Source organism: Salvelinus fontinalis, chromosome 34, assembly GCF_029448725.1.
Source record: "Salvelinus fontinalis isolate EN_2023a chromosome 34, ASM2944872v1, whole genome shotgun sequence".
NCBI classification, from domain to species: Eukaryota; Metazoa; Chordata; class Actinopteri; order Salmoniformes; family Salmonidae; genus Salvelinus; species Salvelinus fontinalis.
In genome coordinates, this window is record NC_074698.1 from 29,061,114 (window position 1) to 29,088,255 (window position 27,142).

The 27,142-nt window shown below is 52.2% G+C and overlaps 1 protein-coding gene across 1 annotated transcript in view; it reads left to right on the plus strand.

The window, feature by feature from the left end:
- The window catches only part of LOC129833674 (coagulation factor X-like), a 48,507-nt gene extending 23,224 nt beyond the window's left edge, over positions 1-25,283 (plus strand). The window contains exons 3-9 of the mRNA XM_055898411.1: positions 21,157-21,326; positions 21,804-21,828; positions 22,140-22,253; positions 22,523-22,657; positions 22,882-22,997; positions 23,228-23,345; positions 23,629-25,283. Of these exons, the coding sequence (XP_055754386.1) occupies positions 21,157-21,326; positions 21,804-21,828; positions 22,140-22,253; positions 22,523-22,657; positions 22,882-22,997; positions 23,228-23,345; positions 23,629-24,164 (1,214 nt within the window). The 3' untranslated portion in view covers positions 24,165-25,283. The remainder of the gene's footprint in view (positions 1-21,156; positions 21,327-21,803; positions 21,829-22,139; positions 22,254-22,522; positions 22,658-22,881; positions 22,998-23,227; positions 23,346-23,628) is intronic.
- The last annotated feature ends 1,859 nt before the right edge of the window (positions 25,284-27,142 follow it).

Sequence of the window (27,142 nt, forward strand, 5' to 3'; positions counted from 1 at the left end):
TTTATCCAGTAGACAGGACACCAGAACATGGTAAGGGGCCTGTTTATCCAGTAGACAGGACACCAGGACAGGGAAGGGGCCTGTTTATCCACTAGACGGGACACCAAGACATGGAAGGGGCCTGTTTATCCACTAGACAGGACACTAAGACAGGGAAGGGACCTGTTTATCCACTAGACAGGACACCAGGACATGGTAAGGGGCCTGTTTATCCAGTAGACAGGACACCAGGACATGGTAAGGGGCCTGTTTATCCATTAGACGGGACACCAAGACAGGGAAGGGGCCTGTTTATCCACTAGACAGGGCACCAGGACAGGGAAGGAACCTGTTTATCCAGTAGACAGGACACCAGGACAGGGAAGGGGCCTGTTTATCCACTAGACGGGACACCAGGACAGGGAAGGGGCCTGTTTATCCACTAGACAGGGCACCAGGACAGGGAAGGGACCTGTTTATCCACTAGACAGGACACCAGGACAGGGAAGGGGCCTGTTTATCCACTAGACGGGACACCAAGACATGGAAGGGGCCTGTTTATCCACTAAACAGGACACAACAACAGGGAAGGGGCCTGTTTATCCACTAGACAGGACACTAAGACAGGGAAGGGGCCTGTTTATCCACTAGACAGGGCACCAGGACAGGGAGGGGGCCTGTTTATCCACTAGACAGGGCACCAGGACAGGGAAGGGACCTGTTTATCCACTAGACGGGACACCGGGACATGGAAGGGGCCTGTTTATCCACTAGACAGGACATCAAGACATGGAAGGGGCCTGTTTATCCACTAGACAGGACACCAGGACAGGGAAGGGGCCTGTTTATCCACTAGACAGGACACCAAGACAGGGACGGGGCCTGTTTATCCAGTAGACAGGACACAAAGACATGGAAGGGGCCTGTTTATCCACTAGACAGGACACCAAGACAGGGAAGGGACCTGTTTATCCAGTAGACAGGGCACCAGGACAGGGAAGGGGCCTGTTTATCCACTAGACAGGACACCAGGACAGGGAAGGGACCTGTTTATCCACTAGATAGGACACAAAGACAGGGAAGGGGCCTGTTTATCCACTAGAAAGGGCACCAGGACAGGGAAGGGACCTGTTTATCCAGTAGACAGGACACCAGGACAGGAAAGGGGCCTGTTTATCCACTAGACGGGACACCAAGACATGGAAGGGGCCTGTTTATCCACTAGACAGGACACAAGAACAGGGAAGGGGCCTGTTTATCCACTAGACAGGACACCAGGACAGGGAAGGGAACTGTTTATCCACTAGACAGGACAACAAGACAGGGAAGGGGCCTGTTTATCCACTAGACGGGACACCAGGACAGGGAAGGGGCCTGTTTATCCACTAGACAGGACACCAAGACAAGGAAGGGACCTGTTTATCCACTAGACAGGACACAAGAACGGGGAAGGGGCCTGTTTATCCACTAGACGGGACACCAGGACAGGGAAGGGGCCTGTTTATCCACTAGACAGGACACCAGGACATGGTAAGGGGCCTGTTTATCCACTAGACAGGACACCAGGACATGGTAAGGGGCCTGTTTATCCAGTAGACAGGACACCAGGACATGGGAAGGGGCCTGTTTATCCACTAGACAGGGCACCAGGACAGGGAAGGGGCCTGTTTATCCACTAGACGGGACACCAAGACATGGAAGGGGCCTGTTTATCCACTAGACAGGACACAAGAACAGGGAAGGGGCCTGTTTATCCACTAGACAGGACACTAAGACAGGGAAGGGGCCTGTTTATCCACTAGACAGGACACCAGGACATGGTAAGGGGCCTGTTTATCCAGTAGACAGGACACCAGGACATGGTAAGGGGCCTGTTTATCCAGTAGACAGGACACCAGGACATGGGAAGGGGCCTGTTTATCCACTAGACAGGGCACCAGGACAGGGAAGGGACCTGTTTATCCAGTAGACAGGACACCAGGACAGGGACGGGGCCTGTTTATCCACTAGACAGGGCACCAGGACAGGGAAGGGGCCTTTTTTATCCACTAGACGGGACAACAAGACAGGGAAGGGGCCTGTTTATCCATTAGACGGGATACCAAGACAGGGAAGGGGCCTGTTTATCCACTAGACAGGGCACCAGGACAGGGAAGGAACCTGTTTATCCAGTAGACAGGACACCAGGACAGGGAAGGGGCCTGTTTATCCACTAGACGGGACACCAGGACAGGGAAGGGGCCTGTTTATCCACTAGACAGGGCACCAGGACAGGGAAGGGACCTGTTTATCCAGTAGACAGGACACCAGGACAGGGAAGGGGCCTGTTTATCCACTAGACGGGACACCAAGACATGGAAGGGGCCTGTTTATCCACTAGACAGGACACAAGAACAGGGAAGGGGCCTGTTTATCCACTAGACAGGACACTAAGACAGGGAAGGGGCCTGTTTATCCACTAGACAGGGCACCAGGACAGGGAAGGGGCCTGTTTATCCACTAGACGGGACAACAAGACAGGGAAGGGGCCTGTTTATCCACTAGACGGGACACCAAGACAGGGAAGGGGCCTGTTTATCCACTAGACGGGGCACCAGGACAGGGAAGGGGCCTGTTTATCCACTAGACGGGACACCAAGACATGGAAGGGGCCTGTTTATCCACTAGACAGGACACAAGAACAGGGAAGGGGCCTGTTTATCCACTAGACGGGACACCAAGACATGGAAGGGGCCTGTTTATCCACTAGACAGGACACCAGGACAGGGAAGGGGCCTGTTTATCCACTAGACGGGACACCAAGACATGGAAGGGGCCTGTTTATCCACTAGACAGGACACAAGAACAGGGAAGGGGCCTGTTTATCCACTAGACAGGACACTAAGACAGGGAAGGGGCCTGTTTATCCACTAGACGGGACAACAAGACAGGGAAGGGACCTGTTTATCCACTAGACGGGACACCAAGACAGGGAAGGGGCCTGTTCATCCACTAGACGGGGCACCAGGACAGGGAAGGGACCTGTTTATCCAGTAGACAGGACACCAGGACACGGAAGGGGCCTGTTTATCCACTAGACGGGACACCAGGACAGGGAAGGGGCCTGTTTATCCACTAGATAGGACACCAAGACAGGGAAGGGGCCTGTTTATCCACTAGATAGGACACCAAGACAGGGAAGGGGCCTGTTTATCCACTAGACGGGACACCAGGACAGGGAAGGGACCTGTTTATCCACTAGATAGGACACCAAGACAGGGAAGGGGCCTGTTTATCCACTAGACAGGGCACCAGGACAGGGAAGGGACCTGTTTATCCACTAGACGGGACACCAGGACAGGGAAGGGACCTGTTTATCCACTAGACAGGGCACCAGGACAGGGAAGGGGCCTGTTTATCCACTAGACAGGACACCAGGACAGGGAAGGGGACTGTTTATCCACTAGACGGGACACCAAGACATGGAAGGGGCCTGTTTATCCACTAGACAGGACACAAGAACAGGGAAGGGGCCTGTTTATCCACTAGACAGGACACTAAGACAGGGAAGGGGCCTGTTTATCCACTAGACAGGGCACCAGGACAGGGAAGGGGCCTGTTTATCCACTAGACGGGACAACAAGACGGGGAAGGGGCCTGTTTATCCACTAGACGGGACACCAAGACAGGGAAGCGGCCTGTTTATCCACTAGACAGGGTACCAGGACAGGGAAGGGACCTGTTTATCCAGTAGACGGGACACCAAGACAGGGAAGCGGCCTGTTTATCCACTAGACAGGGTACCAGGACAGGGAAGGGACCTGTTTATCCAGTAGACAGGACACCAGGACAGGGAAGGGGCCTGTTTATCCACTAGACGGGACACCAAGACATGGAAGGGGCCTGTTTATCCACTAGACAGGACACAAGAACAGGGAAGGGGCCTGTTTATTCACTAGACAGGACACTAAGACAGGGAAGGGGCCTGTTTATCCACTAGACAGGGCACCAGGACAGTGAAGGGGCCTGTTTATCCACTAGACGGGACACCAAGACAGGGAAGGGGCCTGTTTATCCACTAGACAGGGCACCAGGACAGGGAAGGGACCTGTTTATCCAGTAGACAGGACACCAGGACAGGGAAGGGGCCTGTTTATCCACTAGACGGGACACCAAGACAGGGAAGGCGCCTGTTTATCCACTTGACAGGGCACCAAGACAGGGAAGGCGCCTGTTTATCCACTAGACAGGGCACCAGGACAGGGAAGGGACCTGTTTATCCAGTAGACAGGGCACCAGGACAGGGAAAGGGCCTGTTTATCCACTAGACAGGACACCAAGACATGGAAGGGGCCTGTTTATCCACTAGACAGGACACAAGAACAGGGAAGGGGCCTGTTTATCCACTAGACAGGACACTAAGACAGGGAAGGGGCCTGTTTATCCACTAGACGGGACAACAAGACAGGGAAGGGGCCTGTTTATCCACTAGACGGGACACCAAGACAGGGAAGGGGCCTGTTTATCCACTAGACAGGGCACCAGGACAGGGAAGGGACCTGTTTATCCAGTAGACAGGACACCAGGACAGGGAAGGGGCCTGTTTATCCACTAGACGGGACACCAGGACAGGGAAGGGGCCTGTTTATCCACTAGAAGGGGCACCAGGACAGGGAAGGGGCCTGTTTATCCACTAGACAGGACACCAGGACAGGGAAGGGACCTGTTTATCCACTAGATAGGACACAAAGACAGGGAAGGGGCCTGTTTATCCACTAGACAGGGCACCAGGACAGGGAAGGGACCTGTTTATCCAGTAGACAGGACACCAGGACAGGAAAGGGGCCTGTTTATCCACTAGACGGGACACCAAGACATGGAAGGGGCCTGTTTATCCACTAGACAGGACACAAGAACAGGGAAGGGGCCTGTTTATCCACTAGACAGGACACTAAGACAGGGAAGGGGCCTGTTTATCCACTAGACAGGGCACCAGGACAGGGAAGGGGCCTGTTTATCCACTAGACGGGACACCAAGACAGGGAAGGGGCCTGTTTATCCACTAGACGGGACAACAAGACAGGGAAGGGGCCTGTTTATCCACTAGACAGGACACCAAGACAAGGAAGGGACCTGTTTATCCACTAGACAGGACACAAGAACAGGGAAGGGGCCTGTTTATCCACTAGACGGGACACCAGGACAGGGAAGGGGCCTGTTTATCCACTAGACAGGACACCAGGACATGGTAAGGGGCCTGTTTATCCAGTAGACAGGACACCAGGACATGGTAAGGGGCCTGTTCATCCAGTAGACAGGACACCAGGACATGGGAAGGGGCCTGTTTATCCACTAGACAGGGCACCAGGACAGGGAAGGGACCTGTTTATCCAGTAGACAGGACACCAGGACAGGGAAGGGGCCTGTTTATCCACTAGACGGGACACCAAGACATGGAAGGGGCCTGTTTATCCACTAGACAGGACACAAGAACAGGGAAGGGGCCTGTTTATCCACTAGACAGGACACTAAGACAGGGAAGGGGCCTGTTTATCCACTAGACAGGTTACCAGGACAGGGAAGGGGCCTGTTTATCCACTAGACGGGACAACAAGACAGGGAAGGGGCCTGTTTATCCACTAGACGGGACACCAAGACAGGGAAGGGGCCTGTTTATCCACTAGACAGGGCACCAGGACAGGGAAGGGACCTGTTTATCCAGTAGACAGGACACCAGGACAGGGAAGGGGCCTGTTTATCCACTAGACGGGACACCAGGACAGGGAAGGGGCCTGTTTATCCACTAGACGGGGCACCAGGACAGGGAAGGGGCCTGTTTATCCACTAGACAGGACACCAGGACAGGGAAGGGACCTGTTTATCCACTAGATAGGACACAAAGACAGGGAAGGGGCCTGTTTATCCACTAGACAGGGCACCAGGACAGGGAAGGGACCTGTTTATCCAGTAGACAGGACACCAGGACAGGAAAGGGGCCTGTTTATCCACTAGACGGGACACCAAGACATGGAAGGGGCCTGTTTATCCACTAGACAGGACACAAGAACAGGGAAGGGGCCTGTTTATCCACTAGACGGGACACCAAGACATGGAAGGGGCCTGTTTATCCACTAGACAGGACACCAGGACAGGGAAGGGGCCTGTTTATCCACTAGACGGGACACCAAGACATGGAAGGGGCCTGTTTATCCACTAGACAGGACACAAGAACAGGGAAGGGGCCTGTTTATCCACTAGACAGGACACTAAGACAGGGAAGGGGCCTGTTTATCCACTAGACGGGACAACAAGACAGGGAAGGGACCTGTTTATCCACTAGACGGGACACCAAGACAGGGAAGGGGCCTGTTCATCCACTAGACGGGGCACCAGGACAGGGAAGGGACCTGTTTATCCAGTAGACAGGACACCAGGACAGGGAAGGGGCCTGTTTATCCACTAGACGGGACACCAGGACAGGGAAGGGGCCTGTTTATCCACTAGATAGGACACCAAGACAGGGAAGGGGCCTGTTTATCCACTAGATAGGACACCAAGACAGGGAAGGGGCCTGTTTATCCACTAGACGGGACACCAGGACAGGGAAGGGACCTGTTTATCCACTAGATAGGACACCAAGACAGGGAAGGGGCCTGTTTATCCACTAGACAGGGCACCAGGACAGGGAAGGGACCTGTTTATCCACTAGACGGGACACCAGGACAGGGAAGGGACCTGTTTATCCACTAGACAGGACACCAGGACAGGGAAGGGACCTGTTTATCCAGTAGACAGGACACCAGGACAGGGAAGGGGCCTGTTTATCCACTAGACGGGACACCAAGACATGGAAGGGGCCTGTTTATCCACTAGACAGGACACAAGAACAGGGAAGGGGCCTGTTTATCCACTAGACAGGACACTAAGACAGGGAAGGGGCCTGTTTATCCACTAGACAGGGCACCAGGACAGGGAAGGGGCCTGTTTATCCACTAGACGGGACAACAAGACGGGGAAGGGGCCTGTTTATCCACTAGACGGGACACCAAGACAGGGAAGCGGCCTGTTTATCCACTAGACAGGGTACCAGGACAGGGAAGGGACCTGTTTATCCAGTAGACGGGACACCAAGACAGGGAAGCGGCCTGTTTATCCACTAGACAGGGTACCAGGACAGGGAAGGGACCTGTTTATCCAGTAGACAGGACACCAGGACAGGGAAGGGGCCTGTTTATCCACTAGACGGGACACCAAGACATGGAAGGGGCCTGTTTATCCACTAGACAGGACACAAGAACAGGGAAGGGGCCTGTTTATTCACTAGACAGGACACTAAGACAGGGAAGGGGCCTGTTTATCCACTAGACAGGGCACCAGGACAGTGAAGGGGCCTGTTTATCCACTAGACGGGACACCAAGACAGGGAAGGGGCCTGTTTATCCACTAGACAGGACACTAAGACAGGGAAGGGGCCTGTTTATCCACTAGACAGGGCACCAGGACAGGGAAGGGGCCTGTTTATCCACTAGACGGGACAACAAGACGGGGAAGGGGCCTGTTTATCCACTAGACGGGACACCAAGACAGGGAAGCGGCCTGTTTATCCACTAGACAGGGTACCAGGACAGGGAAGGGACCTGTTTATCCAGTAGACGGGACACCAAGACAGGGAAGCGGCCTGTTTATCCACTAGACAGGGTACCAGGACAGGGAAGGGACCTGTTTATCCAGTAGACAGGACACCAGGACAGGGAAGGGGCCTGTTTATCCACTAGACGGGACACCAAGACATGGAAGGGGCCTGTTTATCCACTAGACAGGACACAAGAACAGGGAAGGGGCCTGTTTATTCACTAGACAGGACACTAAGACAGGGAAGGGGCCTGTTTATCCACTAGACAGGGCACCAGGACAGTGAAGGGGCCTGTTTATCCACTAGACGGGACACCAAGACAGGGAAGGGGCCTGTTTATCCACTAGACAGGGCACCAGGACAGGGAAGGGACCTGTTTATCCAGTAGACAGGACACCAGGACAGGGAAGGGGCCTGTTTATCCACTAGACGGGACACCAAGACAGGGAAGGCGCCTGTTTATCCACTTGACAGGGCACCAAGACAGGGAAGGCGCCTGTTTATCCACTAGACAGGGCACCAGGACAGGGAAGGGACCTGTTTATCCAGTAGACAGGGCACCAGGACAGGGAAAGGGCCTGTTTATCCACTAGACAGGACACCAAGACATGGAAGGGGCCTGTTTATCCACTAGACAGGACACAAGAACAGGGAAGGGGCCTGTTTATCCACTAGACAGGACACTAAGACAGGGAAGGGGCCTGTTTATCCACTAGACGGGACAACAAGACAGGGAAGGGGCCTGTTTATCCACTAGACGGGACACCAAGACAGGGAAGGGGCCTGTTTATCCACTAGACAGGGCACCAGGACAGGGAAGGGACCTGTTTATCCAGTAGACAGGACACCAGGACAGGGAAGGGGCCTGTTTATCCACTAGACGGGACACCAGGACAGGGAAGGGGCCTGTTTATCCACTAGAAGGGGCACCAGGACAGGGAAGGGGCCTGTTTATCCACTAGACAGGACATCAGGACAGGGAAGGGACCTGTTTATCCACTAGATAGGACACAAAGACAGGGAAGGGGCCTGTTTATCCACTAGACAGGGCACCAGGACAGGGAAGGGACCTGTTTATCCAGTAGACAGGACACCAGGACAGGAATGGGGCCTGTTTATCCACTAGACGGGACACCAAGACATGGAAGGGGCCTGTTTATCCACTAGACAGGACACAAGAACAGGGAAGGGGCCTGTTTATCCACTAGACAGGACACTAAGACAGGGAAGGGGCCTGTTTATCCACTAGACAGGGCACCAGGACAGGGAAGGGGCCTGTTTATCCACTAGACGGGACACCAAGACAGGGAAGGGGCCTGTTTATCCACTAGACGGGACAACAAGACAGGGAAGGGAACTGTTTATCCACTAGACAGGACAACAAGACATGGAAGGGGCCCGTTTATCCAGTAGACAGGACACCAGGACAGGGAAGGGAACTGTTTACCCACTAGACGGGACACCAGGACAGGGAAGCGGCCTGTTTATCCAATAGACGGGACAACAAGGCAGGGAAGGGACCTGTTTATCCACTAGACAGGACAACAAGACAGGGAAGGGGCCTGTTTATCCACTAGACGGGACACCAGGACAGGGAAGGGGCCTGTTTATCCACTAGACAGGACACCAAGACAAGGAAGGGACCTGTTTATCCACTAGACAGGACACAAGAACAGGGAAGGGGCCTGTTTATCCACTAGACGGGACACCAGGACAGGGAAGGGGCCTGTTTATCCACTAGACAGGACACCAGGACATGGTAAGGGGCCTGTTTATCCAGTAGACAGGACACCAGGACATGGTAAGGGGCCTGTTCATCCAGTAGACAGGACACCAGGACATGGGAAGGGGCCTGTTTATCCACTAGACAGGGCACCAGGACAGGGAAGGGACCTGTTTATCCAGTAGACAGGACACCAGGACAGGGAAGGGGCCTGTTTATCCACTAGACGGGACACCAAGACATGGAAGGGGCCTGTTTATCCACTAGACAGGACACAAGAACAGGGAAGGGGCCTGTTTATCCACTAGACAGGACACTAAGACAGGGAAGGGGCCTGTTTATCCACTAGACAGGTTACCAGGACAGGGAAGGGGCCTGTTTATCCACTAGACGGGACAACAAGACAGGGAAGGGGCCTGTTTATCCACTAGACGGGACACCAAGACAGGGAAGGGGCCTGTTTATCCACTAGACAGGGCACCAGGACAGGGAAGGGACCTGTTTATCCAGTAGACAGGACACCAGGACAGGGAAGGGGCCTGTTTATCCACTAGACGGGACACCAGGACAGGGAAGGGGCCTGTTTATCCACTAGACGGGGCACCAGGACAGGGAAGGGGCCTGTTTATCCACTAGACAGGACACCAGGACAGGGAAGGGACCTGTTTATCCACTAGATAGGACACAAAGACAGGGAAGGGGCCTGTTTATCCACTAGACAGGGCACCAGGACAGGGAAGGGACCTGTTTATCCAGTAGACAGGACACCAGGACAGGAAAGGGGCCTGTTTATCCACTAGACGGGACACCAAGACATGGAAGGGGCCTGTTTATCCACTAGACAGGACACAAGAACAGGGAAGGGGCCTGTTTATCCACTAGACGGGACACCAAGACATGGAAGGGGCCTGTTTATCCACTAGACAGGACACCAGGACAGGGAAGGGGCCTGTTTATCCACTAGACGGGACACCAAGACATGGAAGGGGCCTGTTTATCCACTAGACAGGACACAAGAACAGGGAAGGGGCCTGTTTATCCACTAGACAGGACACTAAGACAGGGAAGGGGCCTGTTTATCCACTAGACGGGACAACAAGACAGGGAAGGGACCTGTTTATCCACTAGACGGGACACCAAGACAGGGAAGGGGCCTGTTCATCCACTAGACGGGGCACCAGGACAGGGAAGGGACCTGTTTATCCAGTAGACAGGACACCAGGACAGGGAAGGGGCCTGTTTATCCACTAGACGGGACACCAGGACAGGGAAGGGGCCTGTTTATCCACTAGAAGGGGCACCAGGACAGGGAAGGGGCCTGTTTATCCACTAGACAGGACACCAGGACAGGGAAGGGACCTGTTTATCCACTAGATAGGACACAAAGACAGGGAAGGGGCCTGTTTATCCACTAGACAGGGCACCAGGACAGGGAAGGGACCTGTTTATCTAGTAGACAGGACACCAGGACAGGAAAGGGGCCTGTTTATCCACTAGACGGGACACCAAGACATGGAAGGGGCCTGTTTATCCACTAGACAGGGCACCAGGACAGGGAAGGGGCCTGTTTATCCACTAGACAGGGCACCAGGACAGGGAAGGGGCCTGTTTATCCACTAGACGGGACAACAAGACAGGGAAGGGGCCTGTTTATCCACTAGACGGGACACCAAGACAGGGAAGGGGCCTGTTTATCCACTAGACGGGGCACCAGGACAGGGAAGGGACCTGTTTATCCAGTAGACAGGACACCAGGACAGGGAAGGGGCCTGTTTATCCACTAGACGGGACACCAGGACAGGGAAGGGGCCTGTTTATCCACTAGACGGGGCACCAGGACAGGGAAGGGGCCTGTTTATCCACTAGACAGGACACCAGGACAGGGAAGGGACCTGTTTATCCACTAGATAGGACACAAAGACAGGGAAGGGGCCTGTTTATCCACTAGACAGGTCACCAGGACAGGGAAGGGACCTGTTTATCCAGTAGACAGGACACCAGGACAGGAAAGGGGCCTGTTTATCCACTAGACGGGACACCAAGACATGGAAGGGGCCTGTTTATCCACTAGACAGGACACAAGAACAGGGAAGGGGCCTGTTTATCCACTAGACGGGACACCAAGACATGGAAGGGGCCTGTTTATCCACTAGACAGGACACAAGAACAGGGAAGGGGCCTGTTTATCCACTAGACAGGACACTAAGACAGGGAAGGGGCCTGTTTATCCACTAGACGGGACAACAAGACAGGGAAGGGACCTGTTTATCCACTAGACGGGACACCAAGACAGGGAAGGGGCCTGTTCATCCACTAGACAGGGCACCAGGACAGGGAAGGGACCTGTTTATCCAGTAGACAGGACACCAGGACAGGGAAGGGGCCTGTTTATCCACTAGACGGGACACCAGGACAGGGAAGGGGCCTGTTTATCCACTAGAAGGGGCACCAGGACAGGGAAGGGGCCTGTTTATCCACTAGACAGGACACCAGGACAGGGAAGGGACCTGTTTATCCACTAGATAGGACACAAAGACAGGGAAGGGGCCTGTTTATCCACTAGACAGGGCACCAGGACAGGGAAGGGACCTGTTTATCCAGTAGACAGGACACCAGGACAGGAAAGGGGCCTGTTTATCCACTAGACGGGACACCAAGACATGGAAGGGGCCTGTTTATCCACTAGACAGGACACAAGAACAGGGAAGGGGCCTGTTTATCCACTAGACAGGACACTAAGACAGGGAAGGGGCCTGTTTATCCACTAGACAGGGCACCAGGACAGGGAAGGGGCCTGTTTATCCACTAGACGGGACACCAAGACAGGGAAGGGGCCTGTTTATCCACTAGACGGGACAACAAGACAGGGAAGGGAACTGTTTATCCACTAGACAGGACAACAAGACATGGAAGGGACCCGTTTATCCAGTAGACAGGACACCAGGACAGGGAAGGGAACTGTTTACCCACTAGACGGGACACCAGGACAGGGAAGGGGCCTGTTTATCCAATAGACGGGACAACAAGGCAGGGAAGGGACCTGTTTATCCACTAGACAGGACAACAAGACAGGGAAGGGGCCTGTTTATCCACTAGACGGGACACCAAGACAACGAAGGGACCTGTTTATCCACTAGACAGGACACCAAGACAAGGAAGGGACCTGTTTATCCACTAGACAGGACACAAGAACAGGGAAGGGGCCTGTTTATCCACTAGACGGGACACCAGGACAGGGAAGGGGCCTGTTTATCCACTAGACAGGACACCAGGACATGGTAAGGGGCCTGTTTATCCAGTAGACAGGACACCAGGACATGGTAAGGGGCCTGTTTATCCAGTAGACAGGACACCAGGACATGGGAAGGGGCCTGTTTATCCACTAGACAGGGCACCAGGACAGGGAAGGGACCTGTTTATCCAGTAGACAGGACACCAGGACAGGGAAGGGGCCTGTTTATCCACTAGACGGGACACCAAGACATGGAAGGGGCCTGTTTATCCACTAGACAGGACACAAGAACAGGGAAGGGGCCTGTTTATCCACTAGACAGGACACTAAGACAGGGAAGGGACCTGTGTATCCACTAGACAGGGCACCAGGACAGGGAAGGGGCCTGTTTATCCACTAGACGGGACAACAAGACAGGGAAGGGGCCTGTTTATCCACTAGACGGGACACCAAGACAGGGAAGGGGCCTGTTTATCCACTAGACAGGGCACCAGGACAGGGAAGGGACCTGTTTATCCAGTAGACAGGACACCAGGACAGGGAAGGGGCCTGTTTATCCACTAGACGGGACACCAGGACAGGGAAGGGGCCTGTTTATCCACTAGACGGGACACCAAGACAAGGAAGGGGCCTGTTTATCCACTAGACGGGACAACAAGACAGGGAAGGGAACTGTTTATCCACTAGACAGGACAACAAGACATGGAAGGGGCCCGTTTATCCAGTAGACAGGACACCAGGACAGGGAAGGGAACTGTTTACCCACTAGACGGGACACCAGGACAGGGAAGGGGCCTGTTTATCCAATAGACGGGACAACAAGGCAGGGAAGGGACCTGTTTATCCACTAGACAGGACAACAAGACAGGGAAGGGGCCTGTTTATCCACTAGACGGGACACCAGGACAGGGAAGGGGCCTGTTTATCCACTAGACAGGACACCAAGACAAGGAAGGGACCTGTTTATCCACTAGACAGGACACAAGAACAGTGAAGGGGCCTGTTTATCCACTAGACGGGACACCAGGACAGGGAAGGGGCCTGTTTATCCACTAGACAGGACACCAGGACATGGTAAGGGGCCTGTTTATCCAGTAGACAGGACACCAGGACATGGTAAGGGGCCTGTTTATCCAGTAGACAGGACACCAGGACATGGGAAGGGGCCTGTTTATCCACTAGACAGGGCACCAGGACAGGGAAGGGACCTGTTTATCCAGTAGACAGGACACCAGGACAGGGAAGGGGCCTGTTTATCCACTAGACGGGACACCAAGACATGGAAGGGGCCTGTTTATCCACTAGACAGGACACAAGAACAGGGAAGGGGCCTGTTTATCCACTAGACAGGACACTAAGACAGGGAAGGGACCTGTTTATCCACTAGACAGGGCACCAGGACAGGGAAGGGGCCTGTTTATCCACTAGACGGGACAACAAGACAGGGAAGGGGCCTGTTTATCCACTAGACAGGGCACCAGGACAGGGAAGGGGCCTGTTTATCCACTAGACGGGACACCAAGACAGGGAAGGGGCCGGTTTATCCACTAGACAGGGCACCAGGACAGGGAAGGGACCTGTTTATCCAGTAGACAGGACACCAGGACAGGGAAGGGGCCTGTTTATCCACTAGACGGGGCACCAGGACAGGGAAGGGGCCTGTTTATCCACTAGACAGGACACCAGGAGAGGGAAGGGACCTGTTTATCCACTAGACGGGACACCAGGACAGGGAAGGGGCCTGTTTATCCACTAGACGGGGCACCAGGACAGGGAAGGGGCCTGTTTATCCACTAGACAGGACACCAGGAGAGGGAAGGGACCTGTTTATCCACTAGATAGGACACAAAGACAGGGAAGGGGCCTGTTTATCCACTAGACAGGGCACCAGGACAGGGAAGGGACCTGTTTATCCAGTAGACAGGACACCAGGACAGGAAAGGGGCCTGTTTATCCACTAGACGGGACACCAAGACATGGAAGGGGCCTGTTTATCCACTAGACAGGACACAAGAACAGGGAAGGGGCCTGTTTATCCACTAGACAGGACACCAGGACAGGGAAGGGACCTGTTTATCCACTAGATAGGACACAAAGACAGGGAAGGGGCCTGTTTATCCACTAGACAGGGCACCAGGACAGGGAAGGGACCTGTTTATCCAGTAGACAGGACACCAGGACAGGAAAGGGGCCTGTTTATCCACTAGACGGGACACCAAGACATGGAAGGGGCCTGTTTATCCACTAGACAGGACACAAGAACAGGGAAGGGGCCTGTTTATCCACTAGACAGGACACTAAGACAGGGAAGGGGCCTGTTTATCCACTAGACAGGGCACCAGGACAGGGAAGGGGCCTGTTTATCCACTAGACGGGACACCAAGACAGGGAAGGGGCCTGTTTATCCACTAGACGGGACAACAAGACAGCGAAGGGAACTGTTTATCCACTAGACAGGACAACAAGACATGGAAGGGACCCGTTTATCCAGTAGACAGGACACCAGGACAGGGAAGGGAACTGTTTACCCACTAGACGGGACACCAGGACAGGGAAGGGGCCTGTTTATCCAATAGACGGGACAACAAGGCAGGGAAGGGACCTGTTTATCCACTAGACAGGACAACAAGACAGGGAAGGGGCCTGTTTATCCACTAGACGGGACACCAAGACAACGAAGGGACCTGTTTATCCACTAGACAGGACACCAAGACAAGGAAGGGACCTGTTTATCCACTAGACAGGACACAAGAACAGGGAAGGGGCCTGTTTATCCACTAGACGGGACACCAGGACAGGGAAGGGGCCTGTTTATCCACTAGACAGGACACCAGGACATGGTAAGGGGCCTGTTTATCCAGTAGACAGGACACCAGGACATGGTAAGGGGCCTGTTTATCCAGTAGACAGGACACCAGGACATGGGAAGGGGCCTGTTTATCCACTAGACAGGGCACCAGGACAGGGAAGGGACCTGTTTATCCAGTAGACAGGACACCAGGACAGGGAAGGGGCCTGTTTATCCACTAGACGGGACACCAAGACATGGAAGGGGCCTGTTTATCCACTAGACAGGACACAAGAACAGGGAAGGGGCCTGTTTATCCACTAGACAGGACACTAAGACAGGGAAGGGACCTGTGTATCCACTAGACAGGGCACCAGGACAGGGAAGGGGCCTGTTTATCCACTAGACGGGACAACAAGACAGGGAAGGGGCCTGTTTATCCACTAGACGGGACACCAAGACAGGGAAGGGGCCTGTTTATCCACTAGACAGGGCACCAGGACAGGGAAGGGACCTGTTTATCCAGTAGACAGGACACCAGGACAGGGAAGGGGCCTGTTTATCCACTAGACGGGACACCAGGACAGGGAAGGGGCCTGTTTATCCACTAGACGGGACACCAAGACAAGGAAGGGGCCTGTTTATCCACTAGACGGGACAACAAGACAGGGAAGGGAACTGTTTATCCACTAGACAGGACAACAAGACATGGAAGGGGCCCGTTTATCCAGTAGACAGGACACCAGGACAGGGAAGGGAACTGTTTACCCACTAGACGGGACACCAGGACAGGGAAGGGGCCTGTTTATCCAATAGACGGGACAACAAGGCAGGGAAGGGACCTGTTTATCCACTAGACAGGACAACAAGACAGGGAAGGGGCCTGTTTATCCACTAGACGGGACACCAGGACAGGGAAGGGGCCTGTTTATCCACTAGACAGGACACCAAGACAAGGAAGGGACCTGTTTATCCACTAGACAGGACACAAGAACAGTGAAGGGGCCTGTTTATCCACTAGACGGGACACCAGGACAGGGAAGGGGCCTGTTTATCCACTAGACAGGACACCAGGACATGGTAAGGGGCCTGTTTATCCAGTAGACAGGACACCAGGACATGGTAAGGGGCCTGTTTATCCAGTAGACAGGACACCAGGACATGGGAAGGGGCCTGTTTATCCACTAGACAGGGCACCAGGACAGGGAAGGGACCTGTTTATCCAGTAGACAGGACACCAGGACAGGGAAGGGGCCTGTTTATCCACTAGACGGGACACCAAGACATGGAAGGGGCCTGTTTATCCACTAGACAGGACACAAGAACAGGGAAGGGGCCTGTTTATCCACTAGACAGGACACTAAGACAGGGAAGGGACCTGTTTATCCACTAGACAGGGCACCAGGACAGGGAAGGGGCCTGTTTATCCACTAGACGGGACAACAAGACAGGGAAGGGGCCTGTTTATCCACTAGACGGGACACCAAGACAGGGAAGGGGCCGGTTTATCCACTAGACAGGGCACCAGGACAGGGAAGGGACCTGTTTATCCAGTAGACAGGACACCAGGACAGGGAAGGGGCCTGTTTATCCACTAGACGGGACACCAGGACAGGGAAGGGGCCTGTTTATCCACTAGACGGGGCACCAGGACAGGGAAGGGGCCTGTTTATCCACTAGACAGGACACCAGGAGAGGGAAGGGACCTGTTTATCCACTAGATAGGACACAAAGACAGGGAAGGGGCCTGTTTATCCACTAGACAGGGCACCAGGACAGGGAAGGGACCTGTTTATCCAGTAGACAGGACACCAGGACAGGAAAGGGGCCTGTTTATCCACTAGACGGGACACCAAGACATGGAAGGGGCCTGTTTATCCACTAGACAGGACACAAGAACAGGGAAGGGGCCTGTTTATCCACTAGACGGGACACCAAGACATGGAAGGGGCCTGTTTATCCACTAGACAGGACACCAGGACAGGGAAGGGGCCTGTTTATCCACTAGACGGGACACCAAGACATGGAAGGGGCCTGTTTATCCACTAGACAGGACACAAGAACAGGGAAGGGGCCTGTTTATCCACTAGACAGGACACTAAGACAGGGAAGGGGCCTGTTTATCCACTAGACGGGACAACAAGACAGGGAAGGGACCTGTTTATCCACTAGACGGGACACCAAGACAGGGAAAGGGCCTGTTCATCCACTAGACAGGGCACCAGGACAGGGAAGGGACCTGTTTATCCAGTAGACAGGACACCAGGACAGGGAAGGGGCCTGTTTATCCACTAGACGGGACACCAGGACAGGGAAGGGCCTGTTTATCCACTAGAAGGGGCACCAGGACAGGGAAGGGGCCTGTTTATCCACTAGACAGGACACTAAGACAGGGAAGGGGCCTGTTTATCCACTAGACAGGGCACCAGGACAGGGAAGGGGCCTGTTTATCCACTAGACGGGACACCAAGACAGGGAAGGGGCCTGTTTATCCACTAGACGGGACAACAAGACAGGGAAGGGAACTGTTTATCTACTAGACGGGACAACAAGACATGGAAGGGGCCTGTTTATCCAGTAGACAGGACACCAGGACAGGGAAGGGAACTGTTTATCCACTAGACGGGACACCAGGACAGGGAAGGAGCCTGTTTATCCAATAGACGGGACAACAAGGCAGGGAAGGGACCTGTTTATCCACTAGACAGGACAACAAGACAGGGAAGGGGCCTGTTTATCCACTAGACGGGACACCAGGACAGGGAAGGGGCCTGTTTATCCACTAGACAGGACACCAAGACAAGGAAGGGACCTGTTTATCCACTAGACAGGACACAAGAACAGGGAAGGGGCCTGTTTATCCACTAGACGGGACACCAGGACAGGGAAGGGGCCTGTTTATCCACTAGACAGGACACCAGGACATGGTAAGGGGCCTGTTTATCCAGTAGACAGGACACCAGGACATGGTAAGGGGCCTGTTTATCCAGTAGACAGGACACCAGGACATGGGAAGGGGCCTGTTTATCCACTAGACAGGGCACCAGGACAGGGAAGGGACCTGTTTATCCAGTAGACAGGACACCAGGACAGGGAAGGGGCCTGTTTATCCACTAGACGGGACACAAAGACATGGAAGGGGCCTGTTTATCCACTGGACAGGACACAAGAACAGGGAAGGGGCCTGTTTATCCACTAGACAGGACACTAAGACAGGGAAGGTGCCTGTTTATCCACTAGACAGGGCACCAGGACAGGGAAGGGGCCTGTTTATCCACTAGACGGGACAACAAGACAGGGAAGGGGCCTGTTTATCCACAAGACGGGACACCAAGACAGGGAAGGGGCCTGTTTATCCACTAGACAGGGCACCAGGACAGGGAAGGGACCTGTTTATCCACTAGACAGGACACCAGGACAGGGAAGGGACCTGTTTATCCACTAGATAGGACACAAAGACAGGGAAGGGGCCTGTTTATCCACTAGACAGGGCACCAGGACAGGGAAGGGACCTGTTTATCCAGTAGACAGGACACCAGGACAGGAAAGGGGCCTGTTTATCCACTAGACGGGACACCAAGACATGGAAGGGGCCTGTTTATCCACTAGACAGGACACAAGAACAGGGAAGGGGCCTGTTTATCCACTAGACAGGACACCAAGACAGGGAAGGGGCCTGTTTATCCACTAGACAGGGCACCAGGACAGGGAAGGGGCCTGTTTATCCACTAGACGGGACAACAAGACAGGGAAGGGGCCTGTTTATCCACTAGACGGGACACCAAGACAGGGAAGGGGCCTGTTTATCCACTAGATGGGACAACAAGACAGGGAAGGGAACTGTTTATCCACTAGACGGGACAACAAGACATGGAAGGGGCCTGTTTATCCAGTAGACAGGACACCAGGACAGGGAAGGGAACTGTTTATCCACTAGACGGGACACCAGGACAGGGAAGGGGCCTGTTTATCCAATAGACGGGACAACAAGACAGGGAAGGGACCTGTTTATCCACTAGACAGGACAACAAGACAGGGAAGGGGCCTGTTTATCCACTAGACAGGACACCAGGACAGGGAAGGGGCCTGTTTATCCACTAGACAGGACACCAAGACAACGAAGGGACCTGTTTATCCACTAGACAGGACACATGAACAGGAAGGGGCCTGTTTATCCACTAGACGGGACACCAGGACAGGGAAGGGACCTGTTTATCCAGTAGACAGGACACCAGGACAGGGAAGGGGCCTGTTTATCCACTAGACGGGACACAAAGACATGGAAGGGGCCTGTTTATCCACTGGACAGGACACAAGAACAGGGAAGGGGCCTGTTTATCCACTAGACAGGACACTAAGACAGGGAAGGTGCCTGTTTATCCACTAGACAGGGCACCAGGACAGGGAAGGGGCCTGTTTATCCACTAGACGGGACAACAAGACAGGGAAGGGGCCTGTTTATCCACAAGACGGGACACCAAGACAGGGAAGGGGCCTGTTTATCCACTAGACAGGGCACCAGGACAGGGAAGGGACCTGTTTATCCACTAGACAGGACACCAGGACAGGGAAGGGACCTGTTTATCCACTAGATAGGACACAAAGACAGGGAAGGGGCCTGTTTATCCACTAGACAGGGCACCAGGACAGGGAAGGGACCTGTTTATCCAGTAGACAGGACACCAGGACAGGAAAGGGGCCTGTTTATCCACTAGACGGGACACCAAGACATGGAAGGGGCCTGTTTATCCACTAGACAGGACACAAGAACAGGGAAGGGGCCTGTTTATCCACTAGACAGGACACCAAGACAGGGAAGGGGCCTGTTTATCCACTAGACAGGGCACCAGGACAGGGAAGGGGCCTGTTTATCCACTAGACGGGACAACAAGACAGGGAAGGGGCCTGTTTATCCACTAGACGGGACACCAAGACAGGGAAGGGGCCTGTTTATCCACTAGACGGGACAACAAGACAGGGAAGGGAACTGTTTATCCACTAGACGGGACAACAAGACATGGAAGGGGCCTGTTTATCCAGTAGACAGGACACCAGGACAGGGAAGGGAACTGTTTATCCACTAGACGGGACACCAGGACAGGGAAGGGGCCTGTTTATCCAATAGACGGGACAACAAGACAGGGAAGGGACCTGTTTATCCACTAGACAGGACAACAAGACAGGGAAGGGGCCTGTTTATCCACTAGACAGGACACCAGGACAGGGAAGGGGCCTGTTTATCCACTAGACAGGACACCAAGACAACGAAGGGACCTGTTTATCCACTAGACAGGACACATGAACAGGAAGGGGCCTGTTTATCCACTAGACGGGACACCAGGACAGGGAAGGGGCCTGTTTATCCACTAGACAGGACACCAGGACATGGTAAGGGGCCTGTTTATCCAGTAGACAGGACACCAGGACATGGGAAGGGGCAGGATGACATTAGACAAGGAGAGTTTGTCATGGAGTCATTAGGCTACATTCTTAATGGAATCTGAACCCTTTTTTGGGAGTGGGGAACCGTAGAGTCAAAGGTACTGTGTGAAGAGTGTTTAGGTCTATTGGTGTAGTTCTGTGCTTTTTTGGCACTTGGTTTAGGCCTTAGTTAATTAGTAACAAAGATTGTTACTATTGTACTCTACTACATAGGTTCGACAGATTTAGGCCGAAAATCTGTATTAAACTATTTTCAAATTGGAATCAGGTTATATGAAAAATAGACTATCCATTGAGATAAAAAATAAATAATGTGTGAATGAGTGTCGAAAGTACAACGACTAAACCCCCCCCCCCCCCCCCCCCCCTCCCCCTCCCAGTGTTCCTGGACAAGCAGGAGGCCAGTGAAGTGATCACCCTGTCCCGCCAGAAGAGGGCCAACGTGGGCAACGAGGAGAGCCTACTCCCTGCCAACCTGGAGAGGGAGTGTCTGGAGGAGGTCTGCAACTACGAGGAGGCCAGAGAGATCTTCCAGGACTCCTACCGCACGGTGGGCCAATGCTCCCTCTTCCCACTGAGCAGATTTCTTTCCTCACACCTCCCTCTATTAGACTCCCTTCTTTCCTCACCTCCTTCAGCTCATCCTTCCTTTTCTCACCTCAGAGGTCCTCTTTAACAACCTCCAAACCTTCCTCCTTTCCTTGTCTCTCTGCACTCATCTCCTTTTTTTAATCTCTCTTCTTGCTTCTGATGATTCTGTAGACATGTTGAATCAAACTGACAGTGAACTCCTGATGATTCTGTAGACATGTTGAATCAAACTGACAGTGAACTCCTGATGATTCTGTAGACATTTTGAATCAAACTGACAGTGAACTCCTGATGATTCTGTAGACATGTTGAATCAAACTGACAGTGGACTCCTGATGATTCTGTAGACATGATGAATCAAACTGACAGTGGACTCCTGATGATTCTGTAGACATGATGAATCAAACTGACAGTGGATTTTGTTTTGATGTTTCAGGATATCTTCTGGTCAGTCTACATAGGTAAGTGTAATGATTCTGGTCAGTCTACATAGGTAAGTGTAATGATTCTGGTCAGTCTACATAGGTAAGTGTAATGATTCTGGTCAGTCTACATAGGTAAGTGTAATGATTCTGGTCAGTCTACATAGGTAAGTGTAATGATTTTGACTGACGTTCTATTGGAACATATCAGAGTACTTAGTCTTTTAGGTTACCACTCAGTTGAAATCCATGTGATTTGGTGTGACAGTTAAAATAGCTTCACCCAAGAACATGTGTGTTAGTGAATGTACCATTTGACAGGCTGTGTTGTTAACCCTGTGTGTGTACAGATGGGGACCAGTGTGCAGAGAAGCCGTGTAAGAATGGAGCCATGTGCTCAGACAGCGTGGGGGGATATGACTGTGTCTGCAAGTCAGGCTTCTTTGGAGTCCACTGCGAGACAGGTGAGAGACGTGAAGGACCCAACACCGAGTTGATGGGGAACTCATGTTGTAAAAAAAACATCAACAGTGAAGAAGCCTACATGCTTTTTAATTAAGTTTCCAAACAACAAATTCAACAAATCCGTAATTATTTCAAATCTTTCTATGGATCCACTAACTGTGCTGTCGAAATTTGAAATATGCCTAATCTTAATCCTCTCATCTCTCCCTCCTGTCTCTCCCCCTTTCTCTCTCCCCCTCTCTGTCTCTCTCTCTCTGTGTGATTGTAGATCAGACAGTGTGTATGTTGGATAAGACCAAGGGCTGCAGTCAGTTCTGTAAGCCAGGATACCAGTCCTATGAGTGTTCCTGTGCCCGTGGCTGGAAACTAGAGGAGAAGGAGAGGGTGAAGTGTATTCCTGCAGGTCAGTGACCATTTACTACTATGCTACACTATACTTTGCTATCCTATATGTTAAGCGATTCTGTACTGTACTATGCTATTCTAGCCTCATCCTGATCTCGCTAGCGGATAGTGAAACAGAATGTAAGCTTACTAGATCAGGATGGTTCGTACGAGGCTAATGCTATGCTATACTAGATACTAAACTATACTCAGTAATTCTCTCTCCCTCCATCCCTCTCTCAGTGACATTCCCCTGTGGGAAGGTGAACAGCCTAAGCCAGTGGACAAAGAGGCAGTCAGCCAACATCGCCAGCAACTTTGAGGGACTAGCCTGCAACTCTGGAGAGTGTCCCTGGCAGGTAGGAAAACACACACCACTATGAGGTACACACACACACACACAATTCAAACTAGGTACACACTGTCCACTGACAGGCGCTATTATGCTCTTCGATTCATTTTTCTCATGAAGTCAACCCCTCACTATCAAAGCTACAGCACATTAACCCAATATTCCCATAGTTGTGATAATGTATTTTGCTGTGTCATCTCTGCTGTATATTGTAACTGTTGTGTTGTCATTGTGCAGGCCATTCTGAAGAGTACAGAGTCTGTAGGGTTCTGTAGTGGTGTCATTCTGAAGGAGAACCTGGTTCTAACTACAGCCCAGTGTGCCCAGAAATACGTCAACTTCCAGGTGGCTGTTGGTGAGTGCTCATCATGGAGCATCATGTCCAGTCTACAGGCTCAGGCTCCACTGGTTGTGTGTGTGTGTGTGTGTGTGTGTGTGTGTGTGTGTGTGTGTGTGTGTGTGTGTGTGTGTGTGTGTGTGTGTGTGTGTGTGTGTGTGTGTGTGTGTGTGTGTGTGTGTGTGTGTGTGTGTGTGTGTGTGTGTGTGTGTGTGTGTGTGTGTGCGAGGGTATGTTTTTGATTTGCTTTACAGTATGTGTTCCTTAATTGATTTTGAGTACTTCGTCCCTCCCCTCCCAGGCAAGCGCCAAACCGCATCTGAAGATGGCGAACAAACACTCTATGTCCAAGTCGTCCACGTCCACCCCCGCTACGTACCCGGTCGCCCTGACAACGACCTGGCCGTCCTCGAGCTCCGCGAGCGCATCGTCTATAAGAAACACGTGGTCGCTGCCTGCCTGCCCGAACGCGACTTTGCAGAGGTCGTCCTGATGACTGGCGAGTATCCGGCCGTGGTCACTGGCTGGAAGGACCCCGTGGACGCCACGGAGGTCCAAGGCCCGCTCACTCTCAACCATCTGGCGTATGAGCGTCTGCCCCAGTGTGTGGAGAGGCACCCAGGGTTGGTCACCAACAAGATGGGCTGTACGACGGTGAGACCCAAGGGGGACTGCATCCTGGGGCCTGGGAGTCCCATCCTATCTCTCCACAGGGAGGTGTTCTATCTGACCGGGGTGGTCTCCAGACCACCAGGGGCAGACTGTAGTCAGGGTTACATCTACCAGAAGGTGTCCCGTTTCCTGCTCTGGCTGCAGCCGCTCATGGACTCACGCTAAGGGGGCCCTGAATCCCAAATCAACCCCTAGCCCCCACCCCCTATGCAATAGGGTAGATCTGAGAGGATTAGAAAGATGTCCTTTAAGCTATATGGCGCCAATTCCCGTCTGGCCTATCTGAAGGCCAGATGGAGCTACCACCATATTGCTTATACCGGTCCAATCCTCTCAGATCTATGTAAGTGCTTCGTGACTAGGGGTTTGGGATTCAGGGGTAGTGATCAGGGGGAGGGAGGGTACAGGGAAGAGAGTGAGAGGTTGAGTGGGTTAGGAGAATAATTGTGAGGGTTGATGGTATAAGGACAACGGCTTAAATGGATAGGAATTAGGGAAGACAAGACAGGGAGAACGGAGGTGACACTGGCAAGGAAATAAATAAATGGAGGATATTGTAATATTGGATAGAGGTGGAAAGGGATAGGGGTCATGTGGGAGGAGAAGAGGAGGGAGGGAAGAAAGCTGAACAGGGAGCATGATGAAGGGAAAACACAACGTAAAGGGAGGGCCAGAGAAAAAGGGGGAAATTGAGATGCATTCTGTTTGTGTAACATACCTTACTCTTATCTTAGGTCTTTTTTCATTGGAAGGGTCTGGTTGTCCATATGACTGATGTCTTTTGCTTAAATGATCCGTTGTCATTTAATTAAAAAATATATATCATTAGGCCTATAAGTTGAATTCCACCTACCGTATAGTATGTGAGTTGGGGGTACTTGAGAAGACTCATGAGACCATAGGCTTACTGGTAAAATGTACATGCGGGGGTATTTCAGGGGTTCTCTAGGCAAAGTAAAATTCTGTTGATGGTACAGTTAGCGAAAAAGGTTGGGAACCACTGCCCTAATGAACACAACCCACATCTGTGTAGTTCTCTGTTTATCCCACAAGGTGGCGGTCTTTTCATTCAAATACTATTGTATCATGTCCTACCAAATATAGTACCTGGCTGACTGCAGATAGACTAGGGGAACATTAAATAATGCAGCATGCGTGCTCTGTTGCTCTTGTCTTACTCTTAACTGATAATCTTTTTTTGGAGAGAAGGGTTGGTAATTGCACTGTATACCTTTTAATGTTAATCACTTTACTAAGAATGTATTAATAAAAGTTCACCTCTGATCTGGTGTCAGTTTAATTAATTTCTGAGGAATATGGGTCAATTGAAGAGAAGGAAGAACAGAAGAGAGGGAAGATTACAGGTAGACTCTCTGTTCTGCAGTGCATTAAGGAGCATCTGCATCAAAGTAAATGTGTCACAATGACGACGAGTGAAGCTGTCTATGACTTTGTAATGCCGTCAACTGTAGCCTACTTTGATCTCCAGCACCTTCTCAAAGCTGTTATATGGATCAGAACCACTGCTTTTCCTGGTGGTGTAAATGACTTTCACTGGCATGCCGAGAGCAAGAAGCAGGAGACTCACACACAGATGTGGTGATCTTATCTGTAATAGCTGGCATTTGAGTCTAGAATGATCACTTCTACTCCCACTGCTACAGACGCTACATCATTTCACTATTGTGTCCAATATCAAGCTACCATACCAGCCACATTCCCCCCTAGTGTTGTTTGGCAACATTTTCCCACAATCCATTGCAAAGACACTACTCTCCAACTTCTACCAGCCTCCTTGGCGACCTCGGCCTGGTCCGGGACAGCTCCCAGCCTCCTGTGTAACCCAAGAAAGAGAGGTGGAGCAAGGGAAGAAAGACAAAGAAAAGAAAGGAGAGATGCCAAATTGCCAATAACAGAACCTTTCCTGACACTTTTGATCGGGCACTTGAAAAGGGAGTCGGAACACCCCTGCCAAAGCCTGGGGGCCCTCGCCGCTTTGGGGCCCTGGTTGCCATGGCATTCTCCTAGGAGATGTCTCCTGGCTCCAAAATATGCTCCCAACTCCTTTAGCCTCTGTCCAATAGAGATGCATTTTGAGTGGAGCTCCTTCCTTCCTGTGCCTGGCCCCGTGTGCTGGCCCTGCCACATCCTTTCGCACCGCAGTCCTGAGACAAGCACACCAGTACTGCCCAGCCCTGCAGGGAAATGGGCAATATGTAGAAAACAACGAGGACACTTCAGGTGGATACACAGCAGTGTTGCCAGATTTAATTTACACTTTCACACAGAAACTGAGCAAAATTCCCACCAAATCTACCATAAGGCAGCGTTCACACAGGCAGCCCAATTATGATATTTATTTCACTAATTGGTCTTTTGAACAATCATATTAGCTCTGAGAAAGATCTGATGTGAAAGAAATCTGATGTGATTGGTCAAAAGACCAATTAGTGGAAAAAATATCAGAATTGGGCTGTAAACACAGCCAAAGTAGTCAAATTGTAAGATGGAAAAAAATACCCGAAAATGACAACTCTAATGTAGAGAATGAAACAAGGAGGTGGAGAGAGCGGTTTAGGAAGAGAATGAGACTCACTGGGTTTGATGAAAAGGTGAGAATGGAGGAACATGAGAGAGCCTGTTATTGATGTGACAGAGAGAAGTTAATATAAAGTGCCCTCACTTTGAGCTGACAGAAAAAAACATTGCAATGTGATAGAGACAGCTGGGGAATATAGTTTACAGTGATTACGCCCCAAATGGCACCCTATTCCCTAAGTAGTGCACTATTTTTGACCAGGGTCTGTAAAAGTAGTGCACTGTAAAAGGAATAGGGTGTCATTTCAGGACAAAGCCAGTATCTACGTAGCTGTACTCATCTTCAGAGAGAGAGAGAGAGTTTAGGGGGGATGTGTAGGTCGGTGGTCGATCCTGTCGGTGTACTTAACTATAAATCGGACTGCTGCCCTACAAAACTGTAATCCACTAGCTACCCCATAACCCCCTATACTAGCCACATGCTGTGACCTCAAATCCACCATGTCTCCTGCTGAGGGGGTGTGTGTGTGTGTGTGTGTGTGTGTGTGTGTGTGTGTGTGTGTGTGTGTGTGTGTGTGTGTGTGTGTGTGTGTGTGTGTTGGGGG